Raw genomic sequence first — 12247 nt, 5'->3', positions numbered from 1 at the left:
CCGTAGGGAGTGTATGATCGTCCATCAAATGCTTTTAAGGTCGTTGACGATTTCGACAAGGGTGGTGAGCCTAAATTTTTCCAGCAACTCATCGACATAAGACATGTAGATGCCCCCTCATCAATAATTGTTCGATGAACAGTTTTGTTGAGGGCTTTCGCTTGAATAAGGAAAGCTAGTTGAGTTGGTAACTTAGGGTCATATCCTTTATGATCAAAGGCCACAAGATTGGAATCCATTGGGCCAATCCCACCTATTGCTGATAATAAAGTTTGCTCTTGGGAGGGGCAATTTTGCGGTACCTCAAGTGTCGACATAGCGGACGGTGATTGGGCCAGGTCCTCTATTATATTATAATTCTGTGCTATTTTGGCACGAGGATTAAATGTCGATTTGTGTACTACTCCCTTTGGCAACTTTACCATTGGTTCAGGAATGATGGGTGGCACAACTTTGGTCAAAGCTGTCGTCGAACTACTAGGTTGTTCATTAGCCTTGTTATTTGACAGCCATGGATTCCCGTAATCTTTATTCCTTGTCAAAGCATTATTCTGCTGCTTTGAGGTAGACAACATAAGCACTTGGGATCGGGAAGCATTTTGATTAGCAACCAGATTTCGACCAGGATTAGGAAACGGATCAGTCAACACAGCTGAGGTTTTCGGACTCTTAAAGAATCTTTTAAGCTCAGCTTTACATGGACAATCTGCTGTCCAATGATCCTCATCGCATATATGACACCCCGAAGGGGGTTTCCCTTTTCTCCCTTTCTTTTTCTTCTTGTCTCTTGGTTGCTTCAGTTGTTTGCCCTTGTCGTCCGACACGGCACTTACTTCCGAGGCAAGAAGTTCTTCATTTGCATTTTGATTCGAAGTCTTACGGGTTTTCTTAGACGAATCCCGTGTTGACTTTGCGTTTGCAGTGCCAATCACACCATCGCCGGCATGAGAGTCACTATTTGATCCAGGAGGGGGAGGAATTGAAAATTCCGGTCTAGGGGCGTCAGGTATCTTGTCATAGAGCGTGCCAGACTGAGTATATACTAAGTCTAAATACTGGGCACGAGCAATAACTTGCTCCTCTGTTACGACGCCTCCCTTGGCCACATCTTCTGTTATAGCAGGAAGAAGCGACTTTATAAACCACTCAGCTAAAAGCTGATCTGGAACATAAGTCTTTACCATTCTGCGACGACGACGCCACTCATGTATATGATCTGATATATGTGTGGCCGTTGTCTGCTTGAAATTGGTTAAGATCTCTGTTCCAGTTTCGTACCTTATAGGTAACTGAAAGTGTGTTAAGAAAGTTGTGGCTAGGGAACTAAAATTGTCGAAAGAGGCTCTAGGTAATTCAATATACCATTTAGCCGCCGGACCAGTCAATGTCCTCTGGAAAAGGCGAAGCCTAATCGAATCATCATTCAAGGTATTCGACGAACACCACAGATGGAAAGTCATCACATGATTCGACGGGTCTTCGCCAGGATTTCCATTGAATTTAGGAATGTCCGAAGGAAGTTTGTGAGGAATCGCTGGCCACCAATGGGCGTAGGCGATTGGATCGTTCGTTAATCGATGTAAATCTGGTAATTCTAGGGTCGCCACGAATGGCAACTGCTGATTCAGGTTTGGCGAGGCGTACCCAGGATACGATGGAATCGCCTGAGCAGTAGGCCTTTGCATACCAGCATAATGCAACTGATGTTGATATCACTGATACGGCTGGTGGGCTTGGCCACTGTAAAGTGGTTGATTTAACCCGTTCTGAATATAGGGTTGCCCACTATTCGCAAAAATCTGTTGCTCAGATCCCTGGTATACCTGTTGAAACTGAGGTTGTTGGTATTGCACCATCCATGGTTGTGAAGCCATGTTTTGCTGTGCGACACTAACCGACGGACCAAGATGCGGGGTTATGGTTCCCGTTTGTATCTGTGTCGTCCCGACAGTTGGCAATTGTGGTTGTGTTGCAGGGTCAATGGGCTGTTGCATTACAACTTGGGGTTGACATACAACAGGCATCGATTGAACTTGCGACACGGTTACAATTGCTGGCGTCGTCGGGATACTAGACATAGGTACACACTGTTGCATGGAATATACAACTCTTGGTTGTTGGGGTAACATAGGTACCCAACCACTCGTCGTTACTTCAGTCAAACCTGAATGTGGTTGAAAACTGCCGTATGGGTATCCCCCCGAAAGGGGAAGTGAAAGGGCATATTGCCCCCCATACGGTAACAATCCGGAGCTCAAGGGTATAGATGGCCTTTGAGGACTGGATGGCCCAAACTGATTCCCAAAGGGATCAATTTGTCTCGTTTCAACATAAGAATTACCTGGTATTATACCGGAAGAACAAACTGGAACAGACCAAGTTGTCATAATAGTCCCTGGGTGGACTCCTTCTAGCTGATGAGAGCTAGTCGGGACGGCTGGTATGCCGGCAAACATCGTTGGAATGGCAGCAGGAGCTTCTGCTGTCGCTGTGTCGTTTGGCACAGTCCTAGATGTCGACGGTTGTTCAGACATTTTAAGTCTATCCAATAAACTTCCTAACGATTCTTCAGGAACTTCCAGTGGCGATAGACAAACTTCTGATGCAGAAGGAAAAAGAGTGGTACCTACTCCAAAATGAATTGGAGTATTTGCTTGCTGGTCCTCTACGATTTCCTCTATTGCAATCAGACCAGGAGGAAGAGGCAGACCGTCAGGTCCGTAAAAGATTTCTGGTGCCGAAGAAGGGGTTGCTTCGACAGCGACAGTTGTTTGAACAACAAGACTCTGTGGACCGGTTTCAGATGGAACTGGTTCAGTTATGCAAGTACTTGTTTTCAGACTAGGATCAGTACAACTGTCCTTCTGTTGCTGTTGAACTTCTTCAATAGAGGCAGGGATTCCAGAAATATTGGGAGTGACCAGAATCTCGGATGTTGTTGGAACTTCCGTTCTAACTTTAAAAGGAGATTTTGACCTGGTCAAGCGAGTTCGCTTCGTCCGTACTACTCTCGGTTCCGGAGACAAAGGTGGTTGACTCGCAAGTCTCCCTGAACGACGGGGTTTTAATTGACTTTCCTCCACGGTTGCGGATTACTTGATCAACTAAAATACAAAAAGGGGATTATGTTTCCGTATTGAATGAATTTTATTAGACGCTTTTAGACACAACTTTGCTTTTTCATGTTTTAAGAGTCGAGAAAAAGCTAAAGATGACTCTAGTCGCCTTCGATGTATTAACGAGCCCGAAGTGACAAATGCTCGGTTGGACCTTTTCAATTATAGAGTTTGAAAAGAGCCAAAAGAAACTGCTCTGGAGATCTAGGCAGAGGGTGTGCCAAACCTTTCGCGAAACCACAGAATACGTTTTACGGTACGGGTGGTCGATCTTCGTGAATGCTGTGTTCACTGCATCGCGATCAGTAGGGCGGTCGACACGGCTTCCTAAGGATAAAGGATAATTGCCTATAGGGGTCTCCCAATATACGCGACGGTACGCGGGAGCTCAAATCCGTATTAGTGCTATCGTCCCTCAGGAGGAATCACCCACCTTCGTAGAGATCGACAGTCACTACGTTTAACGACGCCGGAACACGTCTCTACCTAGACCTCTATTGTGAGCGTTATGTTACAATGCGTTGTTAGATTCATTCAATATATTTTAAGTTGATCTTGTTTATCAGTTTGTCTTTCAGGATCACCACGAGATGTATTGGTACAAATTCCTAAATGCAGCTAAAATGATAAGCAAGCTTTCACAATCTTTTTAGCTTTGAAAATCCTAGCTACTGAAGGGAGAGAAAAACAATATCTTTCCACACAGAGCACAAAGCACAAACTAATGCACTTTCTCCTAGATCAGACACCCAAACTTATCAAAAATGCAAATGCAAGATGCATGTATTTCTTTTCTTTTCCTTTAATGTTGATGCTAACAAAAGGAAAACTGTTGTATGACTTTCGAATTCAATTTGAAGTGTAAACAAACAAGTATTGTCTAAATGAAAAGACGCTTTACAGGTACTTGTTTTACACTAAAAATGTATGAATTCAAACCATAAAGCGAAAAACAAACCAACTCAAACAGCCATGAACAGTAATAACACTAACTCATAAGATCGCAAAGATACTTTTACAGCTCAGGATCTAAGAGGCCACAGCTACTAGGTTCGCTTTTCACAATGGGAAATTGTAACTGAAACAAGAAATACTGAAAGAACGTTTACAATTTCATCACACAACTGAGGCGGAATAAAGTCAAGGAGAAGTGGCTTACAGCAAGTACAATAACCAGCAAGCAATCAGCCAAAAACAAGTGCAAACAGGGCCAAGACACAAAAGGAAGACTGAGCAAGACAAGGGCTAACTGGACCAGCGCAGGTTCTAGTCTGCCAATCTCACTCTCAGCGCAGTTCCCGAAGGGAGCACCTGCGCTGTAATGCAGGCTGCCTGTGTACAGCCTGCACTGACTCACGAGAGTTACGTCTGCTAAGAATTCCGGGTCATAAAAAGCTCAAAAATGCACTGTATTTGCTGAAATAAAAAGCTATAGGTCAAGTACAGGCTAAGGGATGATCAAGAGGATAAAGATCTATCACAAAGAGTAAAGATTCATCTGTAGATTAGCTCTTTAAATCTTGAATTTGCTCAGCAAAGGAGCAAGAGTAGCAGTCCCTCTACTTCGCTTTTGATATAGTCAAAAGCTTTTCGATTTGGTACTCTTTTCTTCAAGAAATGAATAGCAAAATACTACAAACAACAACAAGATACTAGGCTCCCCAGTGGAGTCGCCAGTTTGTTGTGGGGAAAAGTATCCGATGCGGATGACACTAACCCTTCTAAAGGTGACAGTCTTTAGCAACAACTGAATGATAAAGTTTTCATGTTCCACTTTATGAAAGTACAGAGAGAATAGTAAGAAGGTCAACCAACCTGGTGTCTTGCGTTTAGTCGATCCTTGTCCTTCTCTCTTTGTATCCTGCTCCCAGCTCTTTGCTCTCCTAGCCGATCCAGCTACATACAGATCCTGCACAAAACAAGAGAGCAAACTACAAGATACATGTACTCATAACTGAAGCATGGATTAGGGTGCATCAAATATACATGTAAACACAAAGCATCTATGTAAAACAAGTATATAGGAGAACATGCAAACTTTATTGATAGAAAGTAACAGGGTTCCAGAGGAAGTTACAACCAATGATGTTGGATCCAATCCAGCAGCACCTCCTCGGCAGCAAGAACTCTCCTCTTCACCTCTAGTAAAACAATCACCCAATAATCCTGGCGGTATACCAACAGCACCTCCTTGCTTATACAAAATTCCAGCCTCCCTAGACCTCATAGAAGAGCTCTATATATAGGAGGGAAGAGGAAAGGATGAGTCAGCTGGAGGCTGGCATATAGCTGACTAGTGTCCTCTCCATCTTCAGTTAATCTTCAGTTCGTGAGTCCACTTGGAGATCCTTGGTTACACATGGTGATCAAGTACCTCTTACTCATCATAGGGCGAATCTTATGAACCAAGTGTCAGTTTGGAAGCTTCCTGGGCAGTTGACACCTTGCAGGATGACTGTGCCACTTGGCCAATCTCACCCAGCGCAGGTAGCCTTCATTACTTTTGACTTCCAGCGCAGGTACAGAGTGGGATAGTTGCATTACAGCGCAGAAGCTCAGTTAAGCAGTTGACATGATCCAAAATAAGCCTGTTTTGAAGTGTTTTCAGGTGGAGAACTGATTGGAAGTGCTGTTGTTTGATGACCTTGTTCTTTTAGGGGTAAGAACAACATGTTTAGGGACTGAGGATCCCTGTAATTATTGACATTCCATGCTCCATGATGCGAGGCACAAAAATGTCTATAACATTGCCCCATTGAGATCTCTACAGGACTGAGCCTCAATCCCCGCACCCAAAATCTATCTTTCCATCTGAGCCAACAAAACATCATTTTATTAAATCAAACTCTCTTGCACTTATACCTAGCCTAAGATCAATATTTATATCAGTCATCTCAAGCCCTCATCGATCATTATTTGCTGAGATTGACCCGGAGAGAGCCCTCTCCTGACTTGGTAGGGCTAGCTACCAGGTTGAGCGTGGTTTGATGTTGGCCCTGGATCCTACCTTTTTAGCCTGAGGTAAATCTAGGCGCTAACAAAAGTAGAACAAGTATTATGCTTTAGGACCTTGCATATATCAATTTTTTCTACAGGTGAAATTTCTACATGGTATTAGAGCACAGGTGATCAAGCAAGAACAGTATACTAGCAAGAGAAATTCGAAGTTTATTATTCGAGATATAGATCTCAAGTTCTTATCACATCTATTTCATTGATGGCATTCTATGGTTTGAGGCTTGAGTATGCCCTTGATGGCAGCTCAAACTATATAGCTTGGAAGGATCACATGGAGGTAGTTTTGGAAGATAATCGCCTTAAGGATTTCATTGATCAAGAAATCCCTAATCCTACTGACAAGACTGAGCAGGTGGAATGGAGGAAGTGTGTGGCTAGAGCTAGGAAAATTCTCTTGGAGGGAGTGTGAGATCTCATTGTCTCGAGCCTCCATGGGAAGGAGACTTCGCATGCAATGTGGAAAACATTGAAAGATTTATATTAGAATAGCAGTGATCAGAGGAAGCTGGCACTGAAGGACAGACTTCGAAAGATCAAGTGTGAAAGGGATGAGACAATCTCTATGTATCTAACCAAGCTCATCACATGCAGGGATGAGCTTGCAAGTGTAAGGGTCGTGACATCGGATGAGGATATGGTGAGTCTAGCACTCCTTGGCCTTCCTAAGAGTTGGCATAGCTACCAGGACTCGGTGAATGGAAGAGAGAAACTGCTAGATTGGGAATAACTATGGTCGGATTTGATGCAGGAGGAGATCGGACGAAGCACCAAAGACAATTCTTCATCCATGCATGATGAGGAGAACTGTGCCTTAGCGAGTAAGGTGAAGAAGGGGAAGGAGAAGGTTTCTCTTTCTGAATCCAGTTCTTCCAATGATGGGAAGAAGGTTGACAAATTGAAGGTGCGATGCTTTCGTTGTCATGAGGTGGGCCATTATGTTGTAAATTGTCCACGGAGGAAATCCAAGAAGGGATCTGGGGAAGGATTTGAAGGTGAGGCACTTGCTTCATAGTTTGAGTTGGATTTCACACTCTTTGCATGCATGGTTTCATCCATGGTGAGAAGTGGTTGGTTTCTTGACAGTGGAGCTTCTTTCCACATGACTGACAACAAGAGTTTTTTCAATACTTTGGAGGAGAAAGATCTCCAGATACTCATAGCGATGGGTAATGATGAGAAGTATAGTATCTCAGGTGTAGGCACGATTATTTTTTAGAGGGAGCATGGATCTCACCTTACCTTGACTGATGTCAAGTATGTACTAGGACTGAAGAGAAACTTGGTGTCGATCGTGATGCTGGAAGACAGAGGCTATGATGTAGTCTTCAGTAAGGAAAAGGTTTTCCTTAGACACATCATCACTAGACAGGTGAAGCAGATTGGTTCACGAGTCAAGAACCTGTATGCTCTTGAGGTTCAAGATGCATGCAAAGCATTGAGCAGCAAGGCAACTGATGGAGACTTGGTGGTTGAGAGGGAGGGTATATTACCTCTCAGCATGCAGCGCCAGAAGAAGTCTCAGACGATTGTGGAGGAGCCACGATTGGTGCAGCAGCTTCAGGAGGTTATGGAGCAGCCACAACAAGGGAAGCTGAGAGGAGATCGAGTAGAGACATCTACTCACGCAGGAACCTCCAGTAGGGGGAAATGTCAAGCCAGGTGCGCAGAGGGATCACATGTAGCCATACCTCCAGGTAGGAGGTGGGGCGATATAGATTGATCGTCCCAAGGAGGAGGGGCAGGATCCTTGAGGTACCCAACCTCTAGGATGAGACCTTGCTATGGGAGCCCCAATGTGGAGTAGCAGGAACTGACTGATTGGGTAGAGACAGATGCGGATGGAGCGGCAGAGAGAGCGACAGTGCAGGGAATCCCAGGACAACGCATAGCTAGTAGGCTGCAGCAATGCGAGAGGCACAAGTGTTTTGCACAGTGCTAGGTGGCACAGAGAGGTGTGCAATGGTGCAAGATGCATGGAGATGTTGCAGTAGCGCAGATATCAGAGAGGGAGAACTTGTCAGCATTAGGTAGAGCTTCAAAAATAGAGTATGTTCCTAGCCCAACAAAGTGGTCAGTTGGGAGTGTTTTTGTTCCAAGTGTTGTTGGAGCAAGTGGACCAAGTAGATGTGTTGCATGCAGAACATTCCAGAGTTATAGGATCGGGTTCGAGAGGAAGCCATTCTTGTTGAGAGGGAGTGTTCAAAAATGTGCAACAAGAAATGTTAAATTTAAAATGTGCTAAAAATAGACCTGCTAAAAATAGCATGTCTAAAAATAGCAGTTTGGCCAGTGAGGTCATTGGCCACATTGGGTGAGAGGTGAAACTGCTAAAAATAGAAAGTTCCAAAAATAGCATTTCTGGGTCCCTTCCTATTTATAGCAGTCCCTAGTCTATTATAGGAAGTAAAATTAATTCTGGTCTTAACAGCAGTTGGAAATATTAATTAATTAATTAATTCAGTTGAGTTAATTAATTATGGAAAAGTAAACTTGAAGTCTTTGTGAGATCATGCAATTGTTTTCTCTCTTGATTTAGGAATTTATCCCTTGATTAAAGGAGATAAGGTTCAGTTCTATAATGAGAGAATCAGTTGACTTAGTTTAACTTAGTCAAGTCCAGTTAGATTATTTTAACAAGTTGTTAAAATAATAAAATATATTTTGTTAATTCTTGCATGCATGTGACAACTATTATTTCAGATAACTGAGCATTCCCTCATGGATAACTGATGCATGTTAGTTCAGACAGGGACCCATTTGAGATCATATGAGGGACAATGTACTATCAGATGCTTGGATATGTCTAGTAAGTATTCCTTGCATGGAGAAGGATCTATTTCCAAGAGAAATATGTATTATAGGAGGTTGGAGGACTTGTGGTCTATATATTGAGGCTTAGGTAGTTTATGATATTCATCTTCTGATTACAGAGAAATCAGGATAGCTATTGAGCTGATTCTTTTTGTATGTTGTTGAGGATCTCCACTTGATTGATAATACATGGTTGGGGTTTTATGCTGGTGCTTTCCCCTGGATATATCTTGTGTTATGTGTGATTATTTCTCTTGATCAATTATGCATGTTTCTACTTGATGTTGCTCATGAATTCGATTATGCTTCCGCTTAATGTTTTGTAGAAGTAGAACAAGTATTATGCTTTAGGACATTGCATATATCAGTTTTTTCTACAGGTGAAATTTATACAGTGGAGGTGGTATGGGCAAAGATGGGGGTGAAGACAATGAAACTAGCGGTGGTGTGGCTGGGGATGGTATGTGCAGAATCCTTTGCCTTATCAAATTGATCACACTTCTTGGTGAGACCTTTGCGAGCTATTCCCCGTCCCCTCGCGAAGGTGAAATCAAGGGGCTAATTTCTAGTTCTGCACTACCTTTGTTTCTATAGATTCTCCCACTTCGCATAGCCTCAAACATCAATTTATTCGCATAACCCACTTTTCAAATAGTAGAATTTTAATCCAAGTGTTGGGATCCAGGTATGAATAATCTGTTCACCCTATTCCTACATTAATTTATCAATCCAGGTGCGTATCCTTTCAAGGCAACACCGAACGTATATGTAGGGGCAAGAGTACAATCCGTTCTGACCAAGGGTTCGCGATTAAGATTCAAAACATTGCTGTAAAACTAAACTAAATACATAACTCCAGGAAAATCAATTACAAGAATTAAAGAGCTGTAATAGCCAACATAAAATAACAAACAACACACACAGAAAGATGCAACACCTGGTCAGAAGAGCGGGCCCAACTCCCTAATCAGGGCTACATTAGTCACAACAAAGATTGGAGCAACAAAAGAGATGATATTTTATTAATTTGAAAAGGGCTATTACAATGTCAATGGGGCGTCCCCCAACTATAGGAATAATCTTTCTTTTATACACAACGAGGGAGAACGACATCTTTCCCTAAAACTTGGTAACCGTATTCCCAGAAATGTACATTAGTTTGGAACGACACCAACACCAGATAGACAGGATCAACAGAAGGTCCAAGAATGGTTCGGGGATTAGCGACTCTAGCTGCGTGGCCTCCTTATGGTTGGTTGTTGCTGTGAATTGCGGATCTGCTGCAGGATGCTGAAGCATTGGTTCTTGTTCTCCAGAAGCTGCGGTCAAACATACGTTTTAGTGCTACGAATAGGCAAAACCCCGTGAATTTACTTCATTAATAAAATATTCCAATAGACAAGACATGAGTATTTACCTTATAGATTTAGCATAGTAAACATAGGTAAATAAGTGCAAAAAGGTCAAAAAGGGTGATGGAAATGCAACAGAAAGATAGCCCGATTTTGTGCCCAACATCTCCCCCCAACTAGCCTTCTCCATGCCCTCATGTAGTTCGCCGCCTCTGTAGGTATGGATTTTGTAGACTGTTGGCTTTCTGAAGCTGGGCAAGATCACATTCTCTGGCCATCTCTGTCCCTGGAACTTTAAAACCGTCTGAAAGGAGGACTTCCTTCCACCAATCTCCCGAAACAATATACGCTGGAGTGTAATTTTCTATTGGCAACCAAATAGTGGGAAATTGAAACTGGATCCCCATCCACCGGACCCCACATGTTCGGACACATGCCACATACCTAGGCACTCTGGGGAGCGCTCGTGCAAAATTTGGTGCCCCAAAAGGTTCCCTGTTCCGGATAGTTGTAGGTGACATCATCCACCTTCTCTGACAGCAATCAAGGGCCTCATCTTGAAATGTGAGTAATTACCTAACACAAAGGTTAAGGCACTAGTTCTGTGTCCTTAGCATTCTTTCTCTATTCCCCTCAATTCCCAAAAAGGTGTTGTGTTTAGTGAATGTGGTGATTGACCTTTCATGCTCTCCTCTTACTATAAATGGCTTTGTAACCTGATTGGATTCAAATGTGTTAAAAGACTTCTGCCAACTGATCTGATTGAAAGTGTAAGAGGTGAAAGCCCTTAAATGAATGTCCCCCATGTATGGGACCGGGTTGAATTCTCTGTCCGGGCATAGTAGATACCCGTGCATGTAAAACTCACACATCAAATGCTGAGTTGGCATGTCATGGCTCCTCATTATTTGGAGGAATTGTACACCATCCTCCATTTCATAACTAATCTTGATTTGATGCTCTCCATGTAGAATAAAAGAAAACGTTCATGCAAGAATAAAGAATAACAAGAAGTAGGGGGATGACATGCCATCACCTCTTGCACCAAATTAAACATCTTCTCCTTATCAGGTTTCAGCTCTACCACTTGCTTTTCCAGTTGCTTCATCTTGAGTTGCTACTTCGCATGTATTAATCTCATGACGTCTATGCGCTCCACATATTCAAAAATGGTTGTGGAGGCTCATTCTTGAGTTCTTCTGACCTCATTTTGATATCGAGCTGTAGTATATTTCCATTTCAGCCGTTAAGGCATACTCACGGTCTTCAAACAATTGCTCGACCGGATCTATTTGAGTGGCAGCAGAAGTTGTGGCTATCTGGTGCACCTGAGTCTTTGCTTCTACTCCTATGGCCCTGGACTTTTTAGCTTGCCACTTGTATTTCTTCATCCGCTTCTGTATTTTGTGTACTTTCTTCCTTAGTTTCCTGACCTCCATCTTAAGCCACATTGTCTCTTTAAATTGCAGCTAGTATTTTTGCTTGACAGGGATTCTTCGCTGTTCACACAACTCTACCCATTCTTGTTTAACCAAAACTTCCTCAGTTTCAGCAGCTGGAGGTAAGTCTCCTAGGACAGCTTCTGCCATGTCGACTGTTGGGTTTTCCTCCACTGCCCGTTCTTCTTCGATTACCTCTTGCTTCATGACCTTATTGCTTGGCTTTTCGACTAGCTCATTCATCGGGACCGCTTCACTTTGTCCCTACTCTTCGCCAATGGCTACTTCCCTTTGTTGCATGCTCATCACGACTGGTGGTGCCCTTGAAAGATGCTCTCCTATTAATGCGTCTACTGGAGTCCTTACCAATTCCCCAGCCTCAGGGGCCTCTGCCTCTTCTCTCCTTTTAGGCTTCGAAGTGCCTGTCACCTGAGTAGCATCCGCCCCACATGGTTGTGGCCTTTGTGATAAATTCAAAGCTAGAGGAATGGTGATATCTTCTTCTATGCAC

The 12247-nt window shown here is 43.2% G+C and overlaps 1 protein-coding gene across 1 annotated transcript in view; it reads right to left on the bottom strand.

The window, feature by feature from the left end:
- Positions 1 to 11748, bottom strand: part of LOC149254844 (endoglucanase 16-like) — a 31136-nt gene extending 19388 nt beyond the window's left edge. Inside the window, exon 1 of the mRNA XM_089454853.1 lies at positions 11559 to 11748. Coding sequence (XP_089310979.1) covers positions 11559 to 11748 — 190 coding nt within the window. The remainder of the gene's footprint in view (positions 1 to 11558) is intronic.
- Between the last annotated feature and the right edge of the window lie 499 nt (positions 11749 to 12247).

This window comes from Pinus tabuliformis, chromosome 7, assembly GCF_031772625.1.
Source record: "Pinus tabuliformis cultivar Carrire ecotype Pingquan chromosome 7, CPIR1, whole genome shotgun sequence".
Classification (NCBI taxonomy): Eukaryota; Viridiplantae; Streptophyta; class Pinopsida; order Pinales; family Pinaceae; genus Pinus; species Pinus tabuliformis.
This window is presented reverse-complemented; position numbering and strand designations above follow the sequence as displayed.